Source organism: Pseudochaenichthys georgianus, chromosome 14, assembly GCF_902827115.2.
Source record: "Pseudochaenichthys georgianus chromosome 14, fPseGeo1.2, whole genome shotgun sequence".
NCBI lineage: Eukaryota > Metazoa > Chordata > Actinopteri > Perciformes > Channichthyidae > Pseudochaenichthys > Pseudochaenichthys georgianus.
Genome location: NC_047516.1, coordinates 17960622 through 17986326, shown reverse-complemented (window position 1 = coordinate 17986326; position 25705 = coordinate 17960622). Strand labels below are relative to the sequence as shown.

The 25705-nt window shown below is 42.5% G+C and overlaps 1 protein-coding gene across 2 annotated transcripts in view; it reads right to left on the bottom strand.

Annotated features, from left to right (window-relative positions):
* The window catches only part of LOC117458215 (ryanodine receptor 1-like), a 63409-nt gene that overhangs the window by 5119 nt on the left and 32585 nt on the right, over window positions 1-25705 (bottom strand). For both annotated transcript variants that reach the window (XM_034098548.1, XM_034098550.1), the window contains 25 exons: window positions 25531-25605; window positions 21550-21649; window positions 21389-21468; window positions 21240-21316; window positions 21055-21128; window positions 12234-12314; window positions 12027-12115; window positions 11671-11799; window positions 11496-11600; window positions 8068-8149; window positions 6650-7971; window positions 6110-6180; window positions 5658-5817; window positions 5455-5541; window positions 5114-5383; window positions 4876-5006; window positions 4724-4766; window positions 4502-4635; window positions 2398-2458; window positions 2139-2285; window positions 1928-2062; window positions 1682-1838; window positions 1459-1523; window positions 1188-1288; window positions 1062-1113 (listed from right to left, as the gene is read on the bottom strand). In XM_034098548.1, coding sequence (XP_033954439.1) covers window positions 1062-1113; window positions 1188-1288; window positions 1459-1523; window positions 1682-1838; window positions 1928-2062; window positions 2139-2285; window positions 2398-2458; window positions 4502-4635; window positions 4724-4766; window positions 4876-5006; window positions 5114-5383; window positions 5455-5541; window positions 5658-5817; window positions 6110-6180; window positions 6650-7971; window positions 8068-8149; window positions 11496-11600; window positions 11671-11799; window positions 12027-12115; window positions 12234-12314; window positions 21055-21128; window positions 21240-21316; window positions 21389-21468; window positions 21550-21649; window positions 25531-25605 — 3828 coding nt within the window. The remainder of the gene's footprint in view (window positions 1-1061; window positions 1114-1187; window positions 1289-1458; window positions 1524-1681; window positions 1839-1927; window positions 2063-2138; window positions 2286-2397; window positions 2459-4501; window positions 4636-4723; window positions 4767-4875; window positions 5007-5113; window positions 5384-5454; window positions 5542-5657; window positions 5818-6109; window positions 6181-6649; window positions 7972-8067; window positions 8150-11495; window positions 11601-11670; window positions 11800-12026; window positions 12116-12233; window positions 12315-21054; window positions 21129-21239; window positions 21317-21388; window positions 21469-21549; window positions 21650-25530; window positions 25606-25705) is intronic.

Genomic DNA, 25705 nt, shown 5'->3' with positions numbered 1-25705 from the left:
CACCGGGTCCTGCCCGGCCTCCGGCACTGTCCCGTCAGCGCCTTCCTGCGGAGCTGTCTGGTCTTCGCCCTCTAGCCCGGCCCCCTGAGTGCAGTGGTCCTCGCCCTCGGGCCCGGCCCCCTGACTCTTCCTGCCGCTGCCTTCGCCCCTCCATGGTCCCCACCTTGGACTCTGTCTTGCCCCCGGGCCGTCCGCCCGAGACCCCTTCCTGGTCCTCTGCCTTGCCCCCGGGCCGTCCGCCCGAATCCCCCTTTTTGGACTCTGCCTTACCCCCGGGCCGTCCGCCCGAGACCCCTTCCTGGTCCTCTGCCTTGCCCCCGGGCCGTCCGGTCGAGACCCCTTCCTGGTCCTCTGCCGTGCCCCTGAGCGGTCAGTTCAGACCCGTCCTCCTGACCCCCTCCTCCCACCCTGGTGGCTTAGTGATGTCTCTCTTTGTCGGGTTGTCTTGTGATTTGGCTTGTCCTCGGTGAGTGTTCTGTCTGTGTGTATATATAGCCTTGATCCTTGAGCCTTTAATCTGCATTTGGGTCCTACTTGCTTCACACACCGTAACATTATGTCTTGTAAAAAATATCAAATCCTGCATTAACTTTTTTGAATTGTAATTTTCAGGCAAGGTTAAGCATACATCTATTAAAAAAAAAAAACCTGCAAGTTGCTCTTTAAGTAACATTTTAAAATCAGGACTTTTACTGAAATCAGGAATATTTTAAGACCGTAGTATTTATACTTTCACCTCTAAGTACATGATCTAAGTCCTTCCTCCAACACTGTTAGTTCTTAATAGTTATTTGATAATTAAATGTTTGTCTGTATAAAATGTAGCCTTGTACTACAGGCTGATATTTTTAGATGATGAACATGATATACCCTAGCAGTATCCTGTATATGATGCTACTTTTAGGCAACAATGGTGTGTGCACAACAGTAAAGGGACCAATAATTGAGGGAAGTCTTCTCTAGTCTCCAATACCCGCTGCCCCTGGTTATCAGTCAGTTTTAATCTGACTAATACATCAAAACACCAAAAATAAAAAGGCAATACAACTATTCAGACTAACCTGACCAGTGTGCTCCGTCTCATCTTTGTTGATAAGGTACATTAAGAAGAACCTGAAAAGAACCCACATGTTAATATTTTCCTCATTGATACATCATATCACTGAACGCAGAGGAGGTACACTCACATGTAATTGGCCAGGTTGTGTTCATCCAAAGTGTGGGTCTCAAAGCCATGCGGTGTTGTATCAAAGTAGTCGCTTCCAATGCCACATATGAAACACTTAGTCTGCACAAAAATCCGTCATGAGGGTTAGAGCCACTTGGTGAATACAAGGGTCAAATGAATCAGAATACCTTTATTAATCCCACAGAGGGGACATTTATGTTGTTACAGCAGAAAAAGAGCCAAAGACAGCTTAATGTTGATTGAATGAACAATGAATGAAAGGGTCATACCTCCATGTCTTCCTTGACCTGCTCTTGTTGGTCTCTGAGTTCTCCGAAGGCATCAATGATCAAACCTAAAGTAATCATACGGGGAGTCATTGCAAGATATGTCAGGTTCCCAACATAACTTTGAATCCTTTTCCTATATCCAGTTACAAGCAAGTCTGAAAAGGCTCTTTACATTTTCCCCTTTCCTCTTAACCAATCACATGAAATGTAAGAGTGTCTTTACCCTGAATAATGGCCAGTAGAATGACAATGACGAAGAAGAAGAAAGTGATATCAAAGACCACGCGATAAAGCTCGTATTCATCTCCAGCAGGATCTTCTATCTCGTCACCGATGCCTCCGCCAGCACGCACGCCCACGTACATGTGGAACAGGTAACACTGCAAAGTTGAGTAAATACACATCGCTTAAGAAGTGGAGTTGTCACAAATGTACCAAAGTGCATTTTTTTGCATCATAAGCGGCTTACGGTCATCATATCATCGCATTTCATGTCTGGTTCGCCTTCATCTTCGCTCTTGTTGTAGAACTTGCGGAAGAAATTGAAGGCGATCACAGTGTAAAGGTACACCACCACGGCCAGCAAGCCCACTGTCATCATGAGCTAGTGCAGACAAGAAGGGAACGGAGTAAGTACAATAATACTGAATGAGTAATTTCAAGCTTTTGTCTGCACTTGCCTGTTTGCCGTTGTGTGTGACGGAGGACAGGATGGTGCGCAGAGTCTTCACGCCCATTGCAATATCCAGCAAGTGGCAGGCGTAGAAGAAGTTGTTGTAATGCCCAAGCAGAGACATGATGGTGTACCAACAGAGATACAGGAAGGTCTGCAAAGAGATAAGAGGGAAGGTTTTTTCAGTTGTCAAAGGTCAGCTCGCATTTAAATTGTAAGTATACCACAGTATATAGTGCAATATACATGAGTAAAGATTTACTTACACCGTCTGTGAAAATAACGCCAAATTTCCAGATCTGGTACTTGAAGTCAACGGTGGTCGTCCTACAGAGATATATTATTGGATGCTTTTTTATTTAAAATTATTGAAATGTAAGAAAAAAAGTCAAATTAGCTAAAGGGACACTAAATTAACCCTAAAAACATAATAGTGCTACTTTTTAAAAACGTTCACACAACTGGTGCTAAATAATTCAAATTTCATTAATCCAGTTGTATGTTTACACACACACACACACACACACACACACACACACACACACACACACACACACACACACACACACACACACACACACACACACACACACACACACACACACACACACACACACACACACACACACCTTTGAATTAAAACACATCATCAGTCTCTGGCCTGTGCTGCTTGTTTGTGCAACATGAAGGCGTGTTTGTTATTAGACAAGGAAACTTTGAGAAAAATGCACGGTAACTGTAGTTGAAGACAGCGCTCCCACGCTTTCACCCAAGGTCATTTTCTTATCTTCTCTTAACCTTCGCCTGCCAGCTGCACCTACCAATTATATTCTACACAGATATCTCTTTATTAGGCTACACTTTTTTTCATAATGGGCCTCTCCTGCATTTTATTTTCCCAGAAAACAATCAGGAGAGGACCTGTCACATGGAGAGATACCGCAGGTCCTTCCTGCAGCGGTTATACTTTACAACCAGCACTGCCCCTAGTAGACCCTCCTACACACACCACAACACAGACTATAACACCCCTTGCTGCTAAATACAAACCAACTTTGTGCAATGTGCTATATGTGCAATATATGTATGCCATTAATAACTGTAATTTATACCTGGCTGCTAAACCCTTGTTACTGTTACAAGGTATGTATTTTGTAAATTGTGTAACTTGCTGCTGTTAAATACCGTCAAACTATGTGCAATATGTGCTTTATGTGCAATATATACTTTATATACATATGCCATCTTTAATAACTGTAATATATAGAGGGCTGCTAAATCCTAAGAACTGCTACAGGATTTGAATTGTAGATTTGATTTGTTTTTGATTAAATTATGTAACTTTTTTAGTTTGAGTTTTTAGCATATTGTTTATTATATTATAACTTAGTACTTTTTTAACGCATGTAAGATATGCAACACTAATTTGTCTGTGGCTCTTTCCTGCTGTAACGCTGCAAATTTCCCCTCTGTGGGACTAATAAAGGTATTTCTCTGAGCACCCTTTGGGAAGTTCCTTCACTAACGGGACGTCTTCCTTCAAGATTCATAGCACATTTCATGCTGATCGTTCTTCCTTCATTTGTATACTTACTTTCTGATCACCTTCTTTTTTGATTAACAGGAACACACATAGATAAAGCAAGATTGATATTAAAATGTCTAGCTTATGCCTTAAAGGGGCCCTATTGTGCTTTTCAGGGTTTTCTCTTTGTCATATGTTTTTGTGCATGTAAAGGGTCTCAAAGTCTAACATCCCAATTTATTTCTCTTATAAATTTTTTAACTATACAAAACAATATAGTCAAATATATTTTGGGTAAGACTAAATGAGGAAATTAAAAAGCAGGTAATTATGCAGCCTATGGTTTGAGAAAAAGCAGGAGTGGTGCGGGTGACACTAGTATACATACTAGTGTCACCCGCACCACTCCTGCTACATGTATACATACATGTATTATTGTATTAATACATGTATCATGTATTATTGTATTAATACATGTATTGACATATGACTCGTTGAGAAGAAGAAAGTAAACAGCATGGTAAATAAAGTAAAGGAAAATCTTGAAGTCAGGGCCAGCAGGCATTATATTAGGAGTTATAAATAGTAGTTAAATTATTTTTGATGTTGTAAGTAAGTTGTTATGTATTGTACTCTGTTTGATCTACAGCAAACTTAACCTAAAGTCGATTTAGTTTTAAGTCAAACCTGTGGAATATTTGGGCAGTATATCGAAAGGCTTCTGGTCCAGTTGAAGATGAATTCAAACAACATGTTCCTTTTGTACATAGAGAACGATATGTATGTGATGAATATGGCAGACGAAGTGTTATTAAAAGAGGTCCTGAATTATTGAAACTATTTACCATGCGAACACAGAGTTGTCGGGTTCCTCCTGTTTCTTCTCATGTTGTTGACTCACATCCAGGGAGGCTAAATCGACACCCAAGAGCTCAGCTATTCTCTCTCTGCCATAAATGTCTCCGTACTTATCCAGAACCTGGACACAGACATTAGATTACACATCATGTAACAGTTGTTCGTTCAACACAGCCATTTAAAAACCATGGAAATCAAACACAACTCACCTTTCTTTTGACAAATTTATCCCAGTAGTTGTTTGGGAAAGAGCTGTGAAAAAAGGGACATTCATTTTTGTTGTTATTTTAAAAAGATGAATTGTGTGTGTACTAAATCTTGACAGTTTTTAGAGACAAATTATTTATATTCATCTACATACGGTGTGTTCAAGACCAGTCTGTCCCATTGGCCCTTAATGTCATCATCCTCAGGCTGCTCGGTGATGAAGAGGCCGTCAAACTCCAGTTTTCTAGCAAGTTCTTTCTCCCTTTTAAATATCACCAGTGGAATCTGGCAAAACAATCACAGCATGCACGTTTTTGGAGTCAAATTTGTGGTCAAAAGTCACATTTTACACACCGAATTAACTGTTTTTGTTTACTGTGCACCAATCATACCTTGAGGCAATTGTAGCCAATGATACAGATGAATGAGATGACTGTGTGCAGGGCAGCAATAAAGGTTAAAGTAGGCTGCATATAGCCAGTACTCTCCTCTAAATAGAAATATATTGGTACATCTTCCTCATCCTCTTCTTCCTCATTCATTCCCGATCCCTCAGCCTCTTCTCCTGAACTTTCAAAGAACCCAGAGCCCTCGAAGAACCCGCTTCCCTCCGACGCTCCAGATCCCTCCATCTCCTCACCGTCACGCGGGCTGTCAGACACCTGAAGAGAGTATTATTTAGTAATCAAGTCCAACATAATCATTTACAGTAAAGACAATATTATCTTTTTACCTTGTAGAACAGCAGAATGAAGTTCAGGGCAAATGCGAGGAACAGAGCCAAAAACCGCAGGTTGTAGAAGTTTCTGGAGAGGTAGTTCTACAAGAGACAGAGAGATTCAAATTATTTCAGTTGATTAGTGAGAAGGTAATTTCAGAGATTTTGAAATTATGCTAGCAAATAATTCTGCGAAAAAATACTAGCAAATGTGTCACCATAAATTTAATTCTTTGGTTTTCCAGCTCAGTCCAGATTTGAAAGCCTCCTTCCCTCTTCGGCCTCTTTTCTTTTTTCTTGGCAGATTTCTTTGGTGCTTCTGGCCGTGCTTCCTCCTTGCTCTGGGATTCTCTCTCTGCTTTCTCTGCTGCTTCAGCACTGACAACCAAAACACAGTGGAGTTATTATTTTATTTCTGGTTTTCGTCAACATACAAATCAAGGCTGTCACTGTGGCAGGTGTGTGACTCTGAATTTGCCATGAGTCTCAACGACCCCCACAAAGAAGCCCCTATTTTCTGTAATTTAACAAGTGTAATGAAAATAAACTTTACATGCCAAATACATTTTATATCCTAGCAAACAATCTAGCCTGTTATCTCGAACTATTGACGTGAGATTATATCTTCAGAGCAAACTAACGTAAATGAGAAACAACTCAAAACTCTTACTCAGCCTTTTCGGGTTCTGCTACAGGAACCGGTTCAGGGGGTTTCTGGCTGGCTTCAGCCTCTTGTGGTGCCTGTAAAAAACAAAACATTACATAGCCACTAACAATTTAGCCTTTCTATTTCACAGATAGAGTTATCTTTTAAACTTGACTTGAACCTTTTTTTTTATGAACATCCATAACATTAATCTGGCTGCAACTTACACATTATTTATCTAATATATCATATTCCAATCACTTGTATATAGACTCTTATTGCACTATTTTTTATTTGTTTGTATTACTTGCACTACTTTTTCTGTTTTTTTCAGTGTTATTGTGTTGCACTGTTGGTGGAGCCTGTGACTTAAGATTTTCATCGACATAACTACACTGTAGCTATGTACGCATGACAAATAAAAGCCTTGAACCTTGTGTCTTAATGTTAGGAAGATGTGTGTCAATAAGAGTAGAATACACTTGAAGCTGGATTGATGACTACCCAGTGAATGAGTTAATATTTACATATTTGTATTCAACTTAGTTGTCTTCTAAATCTTACCACTTTTCTCTTTGTTATGGGAGTTCCTTCAGGGGTTGGAGGTTCAACAGGTGATTCTACCCCCATGTCTCCAAGTCCACCTGGAACATCCACACCTGGTATCCTCCCACCCTCTTTGTCCTGGTTATCCTCCTCTTCCTCCTCTCCACTCCCCGCGTCCCCAGTGTCCGTAACGCCCCCAGTGTCTTGTTCCTCCCCTGTCCTCAGCTCCCCTGGTCCGTCTCCATGCACATCGTCCTGCGTGGGATCTGGCATGCTCGCCAGAATCTCCGTCACAGTGATATTTTTAGCTCCCTCGACTAAGCCACCTCCAAACAGTGTTTGCCAGATGATCATAAAGAAGCCTTTGCACACACTGTAAATGAAGTGTAGTATACTCATGAGGATGGTCCAGAAAAAGATGGACAGAGCAACCACAATCTCCTTGAAGGACATCTTTCTCACTCTGCGATATTGTCTGCGAAGGTTACGGAAGGTGAAGATGCTGAAGAAGCTTAGCATGCTGTTTATAAAATCTGCAAAGGCAGAGCTCGACTCAGGCTGCCCTTCATCACCGTTACTCTCCTCATCCCCTCCTCCATTTTCTCCCCCTCCTGGTCCTCCCTCAACTGCGACTTCGTCCATTTCGTCATCTTCTTCCCCCTTTCCCTCCTCTTCCTGCTCTGAAATCTGTGAAGCTATATTCATCTCAAAGATGGTGTCCTCGCAGAAGTTGACAAACATTTCCATCTTCTCTGATTCACCGCCCTCATTGACGACGTTAAAGATGAACTGTTGCTTGGACTCTCGGACCTGGGGCATCTCCCACTGTTTGCGGTTAACTTCAGTAATTTCAAAGTATATGCGCTCAATCTTTCTGCTGGCGCCCATTATTTCAATGCGGCCCAAGAAGGGGCGGAAGTAGTTCAGCACACTTTCCGCTTGTTCTAGGAAGTTCTGCAGCCTGATGTCATGGGGAACGTGCTCAGACAGGTTTGTGAGGAGCACCGCGATGTTGAATCCGATGTCCTTGGCAGGCTCCTGAAAGCGATTAGCAAACTCCTCATAGTGGATCATGTCATTTTCATCTGCTTCGGAGCAGGACAAAAGAAATTGGATCTCAGAAGAAGAGTACTGTTTCTGACTGTCCATGGCCTTGTGGAAGTCCTTCTTGGAAATCAGCCCTCGAGGGTCTGTGACATAATCCTTGAAAGCATCCGAAGCCACTATGTCTTTCAGTTTGAGGAACATGTCAAAGAACTTCAGGATCATCTCCACGTTGCTTGAGGACTCTACCAACATGTCTACCATCTGGCGGGCAATTGTACCATTCACCACGTTTCCTGAATAACACAGAGTGATAGTTCAAATATTGATTTGCAAAGGAAAAGACAAGGAGAGATGAAAACTGCTAAACATGAGTAAAAAAACAATTTTACCCTCCAACAGTGAAAGCAACATAACCACCATGTCTTTCTGGAGGTCAAGAAGCTCCTTCAGCAGACCAATCTGGCTTGAGTCCTGTGACCATAAAGAAATGCAAAAGGTCTTACAGTAATGACAGCAAACATTATATCATTTCAATGTACATGGACTTATAGAAATGTAATAGTCATTGGTAGGGAGAACACATTCAAAAGGTTCAGCAGCAGTCACACAGAATGTTTTGATTATATACTGTCGTAACTCAAATTCATGTGATGTTGTGAGATGTACATTCATGATACTGTGTTTTGCTTAAAGTCACATTCACAACAAATAAGGTGCTGCAAAAAGTAGTTCATCCACCATACCCTCATGCTGGGATAAAAAGTGTCAATGTGGTTTAGGAAAACTTAAATGTCAGACGGAAATATTCATGAAGGTAGATTTATTAGCTAAATCTTTTGTGACACAGACAGACATCATGGCATGTAAGAACCTTTCAGGAAAGTACGGTGGCCACCAGGTGCAAACGCGCTACAATGGCCCAAAACAATTCCAATATATGAGCAATGCACTGCAGCTGAAGAAACGATGCAAATAAGAACACAAATGTGCGAAATCACATGCTAATGAAGCGGGGACACTACAAAGTGAAACAAACAGCTGGGACCGGAGCCCTTGTTGACTGTTTTTGTATATTTCTATGTCATTTTTGGAAGTGCAGCACGTTTTCTCCTAATGGAAGTGTTCAAGGCCGTTGTCGTGCATTTGCACCTGCTGGCTACCGTAGAAGGTTACATCTGCAAAAATGTTGTCTAAAAAGGTCTGCAGGTTTGTATTGTAAATAAACATTATACCACCTGTTAATTCATTGTTTCTTTATCCAGAGAAATGCAAACTCAAAGTCTCAGGATATAATGTCCAATAGTATTCTCAACCTAAATATACCATGGATTGCTATGAACACACTTTCAGTTTAAATCCATGACATCCATGTATATAAACATATATATATATATATATGTTTAAATATGTATATGCAGTATAATATACTGTATATACTAATGTTATGTTATGGTTAAAATAGTGTCAAACCAAAGCCACAAGAAGCCACAAATCAACACAAGGCAAATAAAAAGCATATCGCTTCAGGTTAATCATTAGTAAAAGGGAACGGCAGCAGTACAGTAAACCGTGTTAAATGTGTGCACACAAAGTGGATTTCACATCAAAATGTATATTTCAACACCAAATAATCCCATATTAAAGTGTGTACTCCAGTGGAGGTTAAAAGTCAGTCCCTCTCACAGGAAGTTTGTAATCACCTGCTTCTTTCTAAAGATATTTGATTCAGCAAAAGTAATGTGTGTTGTTACTTACAATAATGATGGTTTTAAACTTCTCTCTGCTGTACATATAATGAATGCTTAACAAGGCAAAGCAATGTGTAGGAAGGAAAATATTACTCGGCGGAGAATTTATATTTAGTATGCTCTCCTTGTTGCCTAATGTGGATGGATGGATGAGTAGGTGTTACATATTTTATTTAAGTACCTACAAATAGTACCTACAGGGCTCCATGAACACCTTGCTGAACATTATCCCTTACAACCTCTGAAATGTCCAAATTGACCAATAATAATTGTGTATTAAATTAAGTCGTGCAATAAAATGCTAATAACATTAAAACAAAACAATCAAAAATAAATAAGTGTAACTAAAAAATACATTAAATTAAAAAAATAAATAAATACAGTTGAATACAAAAACATTGTTGCATTGATGACATTGATCAATGTCATAATAAAATGCACAAGTTAAAGTATTAAAAATGGTCTGTATTTGATATTTAAAAGCAGGTGGGTACAAAACAACCTGATAAGGGAAACCAACATTGAAAAGATTATAGACTAGTAAACACAATATCACATCAATAATAGATAAATAAAATAGATACATACTTTACCCTGCATTGACCATGTGGAAGACAGTTTAAATAATAGATAAATATTCAGTTGTTAGACAATTAAAACATTTCAAATGCTGTTGTGCACGACACATTTTCTTTAGTTTGACAATTAAACAACATTTGGACACTAATAGATCTACACACTAAAACATGCATTTATATCATCATACACATTTATCTTTTACAACCTGTTCTATGATTATTTAACTTTTTTAAACATTTAAAATGTTGCATATTTACTTGTTTATCATAGTATTTAAATATGATGACTGCAAGGTAGAACAGCTGATACTATCAGGTCAAGGAGGACAGCGCATGGGAAAGTAATTCTGTGTGAGTCGTGTGTTAGGAGAATGCTGATCTGAAAACTGATGAACAACGTCTTGAATGTACGATTAAAGGGTTATACATGCAGGATATTGTGCTAATATTAAAGGCCTTAGCCTCATTCGATGACAGCACTGTATAAAGTGGAAAAGTCTTGGGATTTCCCTTCAAGTATTTGGACCTTTTATTTGTAGAAATTGAGTAACATTATATAATATGAAATCAGTTTGATTCCTCACTTTTGGTCATGTTGGTTTGTCTAATATTTTAAAGATTAAGTGCATTGTATAATGTAAAAGTAAAAGAGTGGTTTGGAAAAAAATATATAATGTCTAATCCATTCAATGCATATATTCCTCTTATTTTTTCACTACAGACATTTTGACTTGTCATGGACGGAAAAGCACATTCAAAATGACTATGGACTATACAAGGGTCCCGGTAAGCCATGACAGTTTGACCGAGAGCCAGCATGCAAACACCAGGACCCTGAAACCAAAGCAGCCATCCGTCATTTTAAGATGTACACTTGTGATGTTCCTGCTGTGACAGATCAAAATGTCTTTTGTTAAAAAAAGTCATCCATTAAAATTAATTTCAACATATATAGGGATAAAAAAAAAAAAAAAAAACCTTTGAAACCAGCTTATACAGGCACAACTAAATGGTTGAAATAATCATTTAATCATTGTCATTTTGTATGCAGTGTATACAGGAACCTATTGAACGAAGGTTTACAAACATTTTACTATAGGTCCTGTAACCACTTAGTGTTTTTCATGCATATATAACGAGTCATATGGTTTAAAATGCTATACGCATATCGCCTCCAGAGAGACATTGCTGAAGTAATGTCTCTCTGGAGACTTCACTAGCATGATGCACAATAAGTTGACCCTGTCTTTTAAGACTCATGATAACATCACAGAGCTAGATTTAAAAATGGGCATCACTGCAACACTTGGAGCTACTGTAGTCCTAAGGAGCATAATCTTTTTCGGTGATTTCTGTCATTTTTACAGAAAACTAAGTGTCATGAGATCAAAGTTGTCAATTTTGATCAAATCCATGTAAATTGAGGCCGGGGAAGGAAGTACAGCAACTAATTCTCACTTGTAAAGTATAATATATTGAATATATGTGTACCTGTGCCAGCTTCATCATCATGTGGGCAAAGACATGAAGGAACCCGACAATAGCGTCCCACAGCCTGCTGTGGGCGAGCGACTGCTGGTTGCCGGTGCACGGGCCCTGGACAGAGAAACCATGTGTTACATGCATAAAAGCAGAGAGCAAATGTCAGATTTCTTTCAGATTTTACCTGAATATATTCAGTCAGGCTGTTGAAAATCTGTTTCGCCACCATAATAGCTTTGGAGAAATTCTTTTTGCCGGGATCATCAATGATGTCCTTGCCAGAGTAATACCAGTAGAAATCACTGATAGACTCCTGGATTATAACAAAATTAGAGGTAAGTCATTTTTTAGCATATCATACAAAGACTTTGAAACATTATTTCTTATAGGGACAAAGGTCTATCCATTTTTTGTAGTACTTAAAGTCTCTAGATCAGCCACACATTAATCAACACATACTAGTTTTAGTGACAACCTTTAAAACTTCGGATTTTACTCTTTACTTATTGCACTAACTTGAAGCTAAATGAAAAGTTGCACCTGGAGTCGGAGGAGGTAATCTACGGTACAGATGATGATGTTGATGGTGGTTGTGCTTCCTGTCTGTGTTCGCAGGTAGTTCTGGAAATCTGCAGCAAAGGACACAACATTTTGAAAGGCAGTAAGGCTTGACAATGTTGGCTGTAATGAAATGTTCAACTTGGTTTGAGTCTCATATTCCTCATTTGAAACATGACTCATCCTCACCGTTGTTGTGGCCCTCACAAAGCAACTGCAGGAACCGGAAAAGGTCACAGGTGAACTCATCGTCCGACATCACTTTCTCATCTAAAAGAAAATGAAAAGAATAAATGGTTAAATTACATCCTAAGATCACATTGAGATAAGACAACATACAAGGGTAACAGGTCTTACTGGTGGTTACTTAAACAGTTTGCCTGAGTAAAAGCAGTGTAAGGGTTAGTAAACTGAAGTGATTACTCAACTTACCATCAACTCTCAATGGAGTTTAGTATAGGACACAGCAGTGACCACCTTATACCACATTGTAATCCCCACCCCCAATAAATCAAAGAATGAGTTGTAATGAGATGTTGTAATAATAACATACAGGAGACATCAGCATCACATGCATACTGTAGAAACAAAGTGCAGTACAAATAATTAAGACAAAAACGAATGACACACACAATGCATTTAAAGCGATATCAAAGATTGGATGTCTTTATGTGATGTTGTATAAAGTTCTTTGAGTTTAGTGAAGGTTTATTTGAAGGCAATGTGGTTGTTTTGAAAGAAGCATAAATAGATATAACACCTTCAGTTCTCCGTCAGAAGGTGTCTCAAGGTAAGATGAAAGTGAAAAATGTCTAAATATAGCGTACACATTTATTTATAGTAGATCATACAATCTCACATCAACACATCTAAACTATCCCTTGAACAACATGTATAAACATACAGACATTAATATTGGTTGCTGTACAGAGAGACAGACAGTTTTTCATAAAACATTGCAGTGGTCAGGGGTAAATTGGTCTAGTTTGACTTGTAGGCAGCAAAATCAACCTGTACATTTATTGTTATACTGCATGTAAACATTTTTTAAATTGGGTTGATACTGACAAATCTAATCTAAATCAGTATCATCGTTTATATAAAATCACTGTACCATTTAGAAATATATCGTGAAGCTGTATTAGAGTTGAAAAGCCTCATCTTTTGTCAATAGCTTCCAATTTTTTTTTTTTTTAGCATTTCTTCCCAAAAATATTCCATATAATGTGATCATATGAGAGTTCCAACATTGTGTAACTCAAAAATATCCAACCTAAAAGGTATAGCGCCCAACCCTTATTGGCCTGTTGCCTTTTTTAAATCCCAGTCCACCACTAATGAACACACACGCACACACATACACACAACCATGCAACACACACCAGCTTAGCTCCAATACAGCAGGGTTAATTGTCAGAGAGGTTAGGGCATTGTCCATCAAAATGTTGAATGGAATCCAGCCCATTATGTCCAGGAATGGGACTGCTGAACCTCAGTCAGTTGTACAGTGTGAGTCTGAGAGTTCAGATAATGACTATTAGTCTTTTTCTATTAGCGGATAAAACCAGATTCAATTCTTTGTCTTTCAAAATGGACAAAAAATGTGAGTAGGGGCATGAGCTTTGAAAAGGAAAGATGGACAGACACATCCAATCCTCTCTTGTTGGACTCTCAGCGTTAGAAAAAGGGAGCAGGAGGGACAGAGGAGGGAGAGAAAGCGAAATAAGAGATGGACAGAAATGATGATTTCCCCCGATTTGGGTTCATGTCTGAGGGACATGAAAGGAGGGACAAGGGAGAGGTGGCAGTGATCGAGGGGAAGGGAGAGAGGATCAGTGTGTTGACAGTAGAGGACTAAGAGATGAGGAGGGCGAGATTAACAATGTTCCATGGCATGTTCATTCAGGGGAGTTCTCATTCATAACACTCCGTTTGATGTCTCACTATGGGATGCGCCTCATCGCGGAGCAAACAGAAGCATCAATCTCATTACGCCAATCCTGATTGGCTGGTGATCTTGACGTCAGCGTCAGGGGAAATCACCCCCTATAAGTAGCTTGCGCCACAACGCATGCGTCATTCAAACACCTCTTCTCGCTTCAGAGCACATCTCACAGTAGCCGGGCAAGCTTCACTGTCCACAGACTGAACCCAAATACCCATTTCGGTCGACGGGCGCTCGCCGGCTACTCCTTCTGCTTCGCAGGAAGACGGTAGTACTAACGCTGTTAGTATTTAAAATCGACCTCGCCCTTCTCTTACCCGAGAAAGTAAGGTAGGTCCGATTTTTTCAAGCTAGCAGCACACCTGTTGCTAGCTCGCTCCCTCTCTACCGACACCATGGTAGCGAGGAAGTTTTTTCTTTTCTCTTCTCCACGGAGGAAGAAAGGATTTAAGGAGCATACTGCCACACCAGTCAGTATTCTCCGGGAATAAAAGACCCACACTGTTCTTTTCTCCGGATTAAGGACAAGGTGGTTTTATCTTTTCTCCCGTCCCACCTGTCGAGAGCGGGCCCTCTCCACGCCACGAGGCGACCAAGATGGACGCCCCTCTCCCTCACACCAGAGGAGTCAGGGACTCGGTGGCTCGACTCGGTGGCTCGACTCTGCGGCTGCGGGTTGAAGATCTCGGGCACAGACACACACCAGGTCTGTTCGCCCTGCCTCGGGCTGGAACACGCCCGAGGTGCTATCGACAACCCCGGCTCATGCGGACATTGCGTCCGCTTCACTGTTAAGAGCCTCCGCCGACGTTTAGCTCGACAAGCTAGCATGTCGGAACAGGACCCCCCCCATGTCCACGGACCCGCCGACCGGCAGTCAGGACACGGGGGCGTCCGTCACAGAGAGTGAGCCCCTCTCCGTGTCGGTCTGGGGCTCACTATCTGCTATGGCTATAGAACCGGAATCCCGCGCCCTGGCAGGCCGGGACCCGGTGACGGCAAGACACGCGGGAACGGTTTCCCGCGGGAACCAAGCTGGGGCTCCCGGTTAGACCTCACCATGGTCTCACCCGCGGAGGATGTCCTCGGTCTTGACTACGAGGAGGACGAAGAGGAGGATGCCTTGGCATTCCTCCTGTCCGAATCGGATGAACAGGAAGAGGACACCTTCATGTCACCGGCTCAGGCTGCAAAGCCTGAGGCAAGTGCTGCTCTCCTGGGCGATAGCACACCAGCTTCGCCCGGTCTGAGCATGGACCTGCAGGCCGTGTGTAAACGCGCTGCGGCCAGACTCAACGTCCCGTGGCCCGAAATGGCCAAGGAGACCTCCAGGTCCCGCTACGAGGGAAAACATCTTCCCCAAGAAGCGGGGAAAAAGAGACAACTCCTTCCAGTCTTCCCGGAGATGTTGGATGAGGTGTCGGTCTCGTGGAGAGACCGGCCCTTCAGCAACAAGGTCCCAATCCAGGGTGCCTCCTCCCTAGACTGTGACGGAATGGAGAAGCTCGGCCTGCTCTGCATGCCGCCCATGGAACCGCTGGTAGCAGCTCACCTTCTACCAAAGGTGGGCCCGTCACCAAGCAGGAACCCCACGCTGCCAGCAAAGTCGGACCGTTTTCAGTTAGCAATGACTGAAAAGTCCTACAAAGCGGCAGCGTTGTCCGCCAGGGCCCTGAATGTGTCCTCGCTGTTAACCGCCTACCAAGCGGAGCTCTGCGAGGACCTGTCGGGTAACCCGGGGGCAGCCACTCTGGACGAGATGGCAGCGGTCACGGACATTTGTCTCCGTGTCCAACGCTGCACCGTCCAGGCCACAGGCAAGGCAATTGGGATCATGGTGGTGCAGGAAAGAGCGAGATGGCTCAACCTCACCACTCTCCCAGACCGGGAAAAGGAGGATGTGCTGGATATGCCCATCGTTCCCGAGGGAATCTTCGGCTCTGCTCTCGCCTCCATGCAAAGGAGGTGTGAGACGAAGAAGAGGGAGGACGAGGCACTCCACCTCTGCCTCCCTCGTAGGGTCCAACCGCTGCTCTCGCAGCAGCAGTCCACTGCCCAAGCTGCCTCGAACTCTGCTCGGTTTAAAACACCGAAGACGCAGAGGTCGCAGCTCACCCCGAGTCCCCAGCACAGGCTGGAGACAAGGGCAGGCTGGCCTAGAAATTCTCCGGTTCCGGCTGCAGCTCAGGCTCAGCCAACCCAGAATTTCGGCCAGCAGTCGACGAAGAAGAAGCGAGCGGCGAGACAGCCCCTCCTTCTCCCCTCCGTGAATGTGTTCCCGCCGCCTCGAGAGATGCCTAAACACCATCCTCAAGTCTGCACAAACACATGTCACACATTGGTTGATCATTCTGTCATAAAACATTTGCCGCTGATGCATCCAGGCTTCAGGCCGAGGGCGCAGCTCAAAAAAATGAAAAGAAAATCAATAAAGCCAATAAACAGCCCGCCAATTGTTCCCCTTCTGAGAGCAGCTACGGCATCTCTCAAAAGGTGGATTACTGACGGGTCTGTGAAGGCACCACCGCCAAGCGCATGCGCAATGCCGGTTGGGGCTTTAAGGGCACCACCGGCACGCGCATGTGCAGTGCCGGCTGGGGCTGTGAAGGCACCACCGCCACGCGCATGGGCAGTGTCGGTGGGTATTGTCGATAAGGGGCACCACTGTGTTCAGACACTAGAGGGCCCCATAACACAACAAATAGAGACTCAGAGAGGAGGAGATGTGACATCCTCACTGACTCTAAGTAGCACGCAGTGGGAGATGCTCACATCATCCGCTTGGGTTTTCAAGACAGTAACACAGGGCTACAGACTCCAGTTCGCTGTCACCCCTCCTCGCTTCTCGGGCATTCTGCACTCGCAGGCCCGAGGAGAGTCAGCCCTCATTTTGGAGAAAGAGATTCTCTCGCTCCTAGAAAAGAGGGCTATATCTATTGTACCCGCCGAGCAGAGTCAGGGCGGCTTCTATTCCAAGTACTTCCTCGTTCCCAAACGGGGAGGGAACGGAATTCGGCCAATACTTGATTTAAGGGCTCTGAACAAATATCTAAAAAGATATAAGTTCAGAATGCTCACACATCTCTGCTGCGGCTCGTGCGAAAAGATGACTGGTTTACATCAGTCGACCTGAAAGATGCGTATTTTCTAGGGCTGTCAGTCGATTAAAATATTTAATCGCGATTAATCGCATGATTGTCCATAGTTAATCGCGATTAATCGCAAATTAATCGCACATTTTTGATCTGTTCTAAATGTACCTTAGAGGAATATTTTTCAAGTTTTTAATACTCTTATCAATATATGAGTGGACAAATATGCTTTATGCTAATGTTTATTATCATTTGAACAATGACAAATATTCTCATGAATATTAAACACAACAACCTCTGAACATTACAAATATTCGCCTCAATTCAACCTGGAACCTCTCTCATACAATACAAATGGTGTGTGTGTGTGTGTGCGTGCGTGCGTGCGTGTGTGTGTGTGTGTGTATGTGTGTGTGTGTGTTGGATCGTTGGAGCTATGTGCAACTCAAGGCATATGCTCGAACGGGAGCTGCCTGGACGCTGCAATCATGAATGTGCTGACTTTTCGTACAATGTCCCACTGTCTGGCTTCCTGCATGAAGTCAAGTGCTCGGCGCAGTTGTGTGGATAGAGCGCTCCTCTGTTTTCATTTAAACAGCTCCTTATATCCGTTAGCGCAGCTAGCTAGCACCAGATGCTAACAACAACAATGCACGTAAGGTCTCTCTCTCGCTCGCTCGGGCCACACATACACACACCCTCCCGGTCCTCCCGATGGCCAGTCGGTGCCTGCCGGTGAGCGTGGAAGTGTGGTCTGCCACAAGCGGGCGCCAGGAGCGAGGCTGTCAGCAGATGGTATTTTAAACTCGATGCGCTCTGAAACTACGGGGCGGCCAAGGAAAAAAAATCCACATGCGTTAATCGCGTTAAAATAATTAGTGGCGTTATTTTTTTGCGTTAACGCGTTAACTTGACAGCCCTAGTATTTTCACATCCCAGTATATTACCCACACAGGAAATATCTGAGGTTCGCATTTCAGGGGATCTGTTATGAATACAGAGTACTCCCCTTTGGTCTGTCTCTCAGTCCAAGGGTGTTTGTACGGTGTATGGAAGCCGCGATAGCCCCGTTGAGACAACAGGGCATTCGCCTGGCGACCTACCTGGACGACTGGCTGCTTCTCGCACAGTCGGAGCAGGAGGCTGTTACGCAGACAAATGTCCTCGTAAAGCACCTACTCAACCTGGGTTTCGTAATAAATACAGAGAAGAGCATGTTGTGCCCCGCGCAGACTATACTCTTCCTGGGTTTACGCCTGAACTCGGTGCCCTTTACAGCTCGCTTGTCAGTGGAAAGAGTGAAAGCTTTCAGAGCTTGTCTCGTTCTTTTCCAGCTGCGCAAACATGTTCTCTTCAGATCATGCCTGCGGTTGCTGGGGCTCATGGCGTCAGCCATCCTGGTTGTACGACTGGGACGCTTACACATGAGGGAGTTTCAGCGCTGGGTGGCCGCCCTAAAACTAAACCCGCCATGGCGCGCGGAGAGTGATGGTTACTGTGAGATGCGTAATGGCACTGCGCCACTGGCTGCACCCGACTTTTCTAGTACGAGGTGTGCCCATGGGTGCTGTCCTTTCACGGAAAGTGGTCACCACGGACGCATGTCTGACAGGTTGGGGAGGTATTTATGAAGGTCGCCCGGTGAGGGGTCTCTGGAGCAGAGACCTCCAGCGGGCGCACATAAATTACCTGGAGCTTTTAGCGGTGTTTCTCACCCTAAGACGCTTTCTGCCTTTCCTCACGGGACATCACGTCCTCGTGAGGACAGACAATAGGACCACAATATCGTATATTAACCGCCAAGGGGGTTTGCGTTCTCTCCAGTTACACACACTGGCGCGCAAACTTATCCTATGGAGCGGTAGACGTCTCCTCTCTCTGAGAGCGACGCACGTACCGGGAGTGATGAACCTCGGGGCAGATCTACTGTCCAGAGGTGCACCACTTTACGCAGACTGGACTCTACATCCAAGGATTGTGAGCCAGCTGTGGGTGCGTTACGGCAGAGCCGTGGTGGATCTGTTCGCATCTAAAGACAACGCTCAGTGTCAGCTGTTCTTTTCGATGCGTGATCTAAATGCACCGTTAGGCGTGGATGCACTCGCGCACGATTGGCCCCCGGGCCTTCTGTACGCGTTTCCACCCCTGGCTCTGATACCTCCAACTCTGGCCAGAGTGAGAGAGCAACGCCACACACTTATTCTGATAGCTCCACACTGGCCAGCTATGTACTGGCTAGCGGAGATATATCAGCTGCTGTGCGGGTAGCCTTGGCAGCTCCCACTACGCAGGGACATACTGTCCCTGGGGCGATCTTTCATCCACACCCAGAGCACTTGGCTCTATGGGCCTGGCCCGTGAGCGGTACCATAATCGGGGGTGCTTTGTCATAATGACCAAGCCCCCTGTGTCCTGGGCTATCCCTTACAAGCCTATTACTAAGCAACGGCTCTCCCACTGTTTTGTGGAAGCAATTGCTGCCCGTACAAGTCAGAGCTCGCAGGCACCCTCGGGTTCGCGAGTTTTCTCTTGACTCAGGGTCTGGCTGCATCCTGGGCTCTGTCCAGGATGTCTCCCATTCAAGACATTGGTAATTGCAAGCGGCGAGCTGGTCCTCGCCGCTCACTTGTGTCCGCCTTTTAACAGTCTGGGCGTTCTACTCCCAGTTTGACTCAAGCAGTGCTGGGCACCTGGTTGAGTCGGAGTCCTACCTGTTAAAATTCTGATCGGTTGGCGATTTTCGAGATAAGCTCGTCTGGCAATACGGGAGCTACAATATCCCATAGTGAGACAGCGAACGGAGTGTTATGAATGAGAACTATAGGTTACTTACGTAAGCCCAGTTCTCAGAGTAACATGAAGTGAGATGTCTCACCAGACGGCCCTCCTTGCTATGGTGAAGCGAGAAGAGGTGCTTATTTTGAATGACGCATGCGTTGTGGCGCAGGCTATTTATAGGGGGTGATTTCCCCTGACGCTGACGTCAAGATCACCAGCCAATCAGGATTGGCGTAATGAGATTGATGCTTCTGTTTGCTCCGCGATGAGGCACATCCCATAGTGAGACATCTCACTTCATGTTACTCTCACAACTGGGGTTACGTAAGTAACCTATAGATTTCAAAACCTCCAGAATTAGAGCACAAAAGGTCGGAAAAACAATCAACAAATTATACAACTAGACATAGAACAAGTTCAATCCTTAAATCTCTCTAACCGTTATTTAAGTGTTAATATTTCATGTTAGAGGAAGATGAATTAATACTTTCTCAGAATGTTGATTTATTAATTCATGTCTTATGTTGATTAATGTATTATTTTGTTAATGAGGCACATAACGACAACATCACTTGCTTTTGGTTCTTGTTTTTTCTTCAGAAATTGTTCAGCAAAGTGTTACCGTATAATGTATAAATAAATGAATAACAATAGAGTCAATTCTGTGTATATGAAACAGGGTTTGCCTTCCGTATTTGAAAAGTTGTGATAAATATAATAACGTTATCATTTAGTTCTTAAATATTTTTAGGTTGTAAAATAGTTTTTATAGACTTTTCAGATCTACTTTGATTGTGTTTACCCTGTTGATGTGGTCTGCAGTGTACACATTTGAGTTGTAATTTATACAAAATGTTCCAATTTATTACAATTGTATTTTAGAAACATTTTATTTGTTCAAATCGATTTTATAACCCAACAGCAATCAATAAAGCATAAGCTCTTACAATCAAAAGCAAAACATCTGGTATCTGTGGCTCTCACAGGACTGATTATATATAAAAAAAATTATATATTTAATATATATATAATATATAATATTATATATAATATAATATTATAATTTATAATAGTTTAGAGCAGCCCAAATGATACAAAATGAAGCTTACTCTGGCTACCTTTTTACCCACTGTATATTCAAACTGTGGTGTAATGTCTGCTGGATCTAAGTGATGGATGAGTGTGAAAAACGTACTAGAGCCCTCCTCTGAGACCATGCCCAGCCCCTCTGCTTTGTTCTGCCTCTCAAAGGCGTTGAGATCCAGGACGCTGCAAAATGCATAAACATAAAATTAGATAGCACTCCCAACTCTTCAAATTAATGCACATAAAATACTATTCCTAGTTGAAAATGGTGTCATTTAAAAAAATAAACCTGACCTGCATGTCTGCATCAATGCCTGGATACTCAAAAAGAATCCAACATCCTTCTTGTCCCTCAAGTACTCCAACATTTTCTGAAAAAGAAAAAGATTATTAAAGAAAAATTCTAATTTAAAGAAAGACTTAACTGTTTTCAGAATACATACCCGTTGAACCTCACAGTTTCCACCATTAAGGATGGAGTTGCCTAACTTAAGGGTGGTGGTCACCATAGGGCCGGTCTCACCTACATGTACAAAACGTAAACTTAGCATAAACGTATTCACAGTGCAGGAAACTTCCAGACAAACAGTGTAAACAAGCCTACCTTTGCAAGCACTGATCATTTGCAGAACCATTTCTGCAGCGCCACGATTGTGAAGTCGTGACTGCTGGTACAGAAGCCTTTGTTTCTCCATTTCTTTTTCCTGTGGTGGATGCAAACACTATGAGCATTTGGTACGGTTTCACTTCACACAGAGAATTTGAATGGATAGAATAGACTCTTCAAGGTCAGATATTTGAGTAAATATGTAATAGTAGTTATAAATACACTAGGTTTGACACCAGCTTTTCTTAAACCCATGTCCAGGTTTGGACATGCAGTCCGTCCTAAGGGAATTAAACTGGCGATTTAGTCAATCGGGTTGCACCCCTTTTTACTCCACCTAACACTTATAAGTCTAATTCCGAACATACTAAGAGCTGGTGCGAGAGGCTCAAGGTGTTTAAATATTTATTAAAAAAAGTGTCCATTCTATCAATTCATATTCCCGATTTCAATTCACATTCATTCTCCTCTCTCTCAAGTCCCTAACTTTTCATCTAATCATTGTTTTATCAACTTACCGTCTTTCCACTTCAGATACCAGCTATACATAAAGTGATTTTAAAAGAAAATGCATCTATTAATTTGTAAGTTCTGTCGATTAACTATTAATAAATACATGTACATCTCATGCTTTTATTTTTGGTTTATCAAAAATATTTGGACAATTATTGCAGTTTCTTTTCTCTTCTATGTGCAACACTATTGTCTTTTTATATTTTTGTTTTACTGTCAGTACTGTTTTACTGTAAAAAGTCTGTCTCTTGCATACATTCTATCACCTCACTTTATTAGTCATGGAGTTGTTACTCTACTTCTTCACGTTTGCTAGCTAGAGCAAGCGTTAGACTACAGGAAACAACCTGATTGGCTTAGCATTTCAGCCATATAGTTTACCAAAGTGTATTAACTTTAGTGCAGAAGCTCTGCACTAAAGACACTTTGAGCAAGAGCTGTAATCCCTCTGTATCAGAGATATTTCTTTGGCATTTCATAGCAGAGGGTCTTTCTTAAGGAAATTGTTTAAAATATTAACGTAAAACACAAAAAACGTGTTTTGTTCTTCTGTTTTTTTATTTGAAGTTTGTTTTCTTTGAATTTCCTCTTGTTTTTCTTGTGTGAACTGCCTTTGTCTTTTCCCCCAGATAGGCCCCGCTCTAAAGTGTTTTACTCGATCCTCATCAGTCAGCAGTCACCTGTCCTTCAATTTCATCCCCCTTTCATTGTGTTAGGTTTCTGTAATGAAAGCTTTAGCGCAAGTTCAATAAGGAAGACCTAACAATGAGTCACCTACACATCACTCTATTGCTCTCTACCCCCTCATTAAATGTGAGGGCGTCACCCCTCAGCAGCCAATTGCTGCACATGTTAAATTCCTTAAATGCCTGCTCTTTCTTCCTGTCAGTTGTCATTTCAGGTGACCACCCGCAACCCTCCTCCACCCCTCTCGCCTCCCGTCTCCTCCAGGACAAAGCTAAAACCTTCCTCCTTCAGACCGGTCCCACCTACTCATCACCACCACCAGTGTCTAGACCCCGGGGATTTCATCGGAGCGGTTCTTTCCCTCCTGAATGATTATCCTGCAAACCGGGGTCTAATCTCCAAACACCATTCCATTCTCCTGTTGTATTATCATGGCAATCATTTCATTCATATGACGTGTAACAATAAATATGTATTCCTTACATCACGTCTCTCCGGTTTGTACTCCCATTGTCTTTTGTCAGTTCGTGTTTATTGCTACCTGTAATACTGGTAGGTCTACCATTTCACCAGAGATAAGACAAGGCGAACACAGAAAATGATACTGTGTCTCAATTTGGATTTTTCTCTTAATACCCTGCCAGGCCTACACTGTGAACACTTTTGTGAAATATGACCTTGTAGTGCTGTCTCAAATCGCACATGGCCGAAGTCCTTCCTCCAACCATGAGTCATGATTGCAGCTGTTAGTTAGCTTTCGTAGTAGCAAATCATTACAGACCGCTTAATGCATCCAAAAATGGAATGGTGGCTTCTTTAAGTGCCAGTATTAAGGCGTGTTTATTAAAAAAGTGGTGTTCACCAGACCAACTGCAACAAGGCTGGTCCCATCTGGATACACATAGCACACTGACATACTAGTACATTTAAAACAGCAAATGGTGGTACAGTGGAACGCAAATTGAAACGCAGCATTAATGAAGGAATAAGGGTGATAACGTGAGACAGGTGACAGCAGGGCAGAGAAGAATCAAGTGGAATTCATTGGGGCGGGGAAAACCATCACACAGATGTGGAAAAGAAAAAGGCAGGAACTAAAACAAGAAATGATACGTGAGGAGAAGGACTTTCAAAATAAAACAGGAAACAAACTACAAAAATAAACCCCAAGACCATGACAGCCCTGGCTCTGAATGGCCTTCGATCTTTACATCTGCTTATGCATTGCTCTTTATTTATTGTATTGAGCCGACTGTGTATGAAAGGTCATTTAAAAAAGAAAATGGCAATCAAACAAATATCTCTGAATTCAGAGGACAAATGAATATTCCTCTTTTCAGCAACATCACAATCAACTTGTAACATCCCACATTATGAACCTAAACCACCCCCCTCCCAAGTCCACCCCCCACCCAACCACCCACGTATGCCTGTCCGTGCTCTACCCACTATGTGTAATGCAGTTGGACCTCGAAATATAATACCTATTGAGTATCTGATGACATCTGGTGATAAACTATGCACTGTATGATGTGTGTGACTTTTAAGACTAGGAGTGTGAATATTTACCTTTCAACGTTGCGTGTTCTACACTGGCTTTCACTGTAGTCTGTCAGTATGCTATGTGAGTGGGGGAAGGGAACATTGATCAGTAGCATTCAGTTAGTGAATGAAAAGTGTTATGAAGGTGAGAGGGGTTACATGGAGCAATGGGGAAAGAGACAGAGAGAAAGACAAAGACAAGGCAGCTATATAAACTGGGAGGAATGACATCACTAGTGAGTTTGCGTTAGATCACATTCAAAATCACTCTCAGTAAAGATATGAATTTGAAAGGCCTCTATTTTAGCATGTCTAACTCCCCAGTTTGATATCAGCCCTCACACTTTTTTTAAATATACAAATATTTTTTTAGTGTTTTAAAGAAACAATATGCGTTGACAAAGCATGAAAATAGCTTATGGTCAAACAAACAGAAATCTGTTTTAATATTTCAGCTGCATTAGAGAGTGAAGTCAGCACCGGGTGTCTCAGAAGGTGTCTGCGACTCCTAAACTTGTCACAAGGAATGTAGCAGCTGGCGTTTCCTTCAAAGTTGAAAAGCCCTGCCAGTCCACTGAAATTCTATGAGCTGTAAAGTATAAAACTCGAGGAAGGGACAGTGTGTTAGGCCATGGGGGAACAGAAACATTTGAGCTTCTTTTTCTTACACATTGCTTCATTTTTAACAACGTTTTCCAAAGTGGTTTACATGTCTATCAAGTTGATAACTGATTTCGAAGTGAATTATTATTAGTGTGATGATTATTAGTGTGATTATCATTAGTTAACAGTTCATTTTGTTGATGTTAAAACATTAATTTAATCGTATTAGACCAATCCAGATTTGAGGCAAACCGGACCAATGGGTCTTCTGAAACCTTTAATCTTAAATGTACACATTTCCAGTGAGTGTTATGATTGTACGGTGTTGTCCCGAAAGTAGCCTGATTTCAAGAGATTAGGCTACAAATGGTATTTGATGCAGTAATAACAAATCTGGATTGGAGCTTCAAGTTTTGAGCTGAATAAAATCACAATGAATGAAGCAGAACTTACTAACAGAAGAGACGACGAGCAGACAGAACAGACAACATCAATAAAAGAGAGACAGACAGAGAGAGTTTGTGGAGTAATGTTCTGATGATGAGGTCACTCAATGCGTTGAGAGCTACCGCTCCTCTGTGTTCCTGGTCCCTTGCCCCCCTCGCCGCCCATTACCAGTTCTGTTTGTCGCACCTCAAATGGCAGCTCATCCTCCGCATTTTCCACCACTTCCTCTCCTCCTTCTTCTTCCTCACCAATATGGCAACTCTACATAGATGGAGACAAGAAAAACAATCTTAGAGCATAGTCAAATAGAGCTGCAACCAACAATGACTTTCATTATTGATTAATCTGTTAATTATTGTTT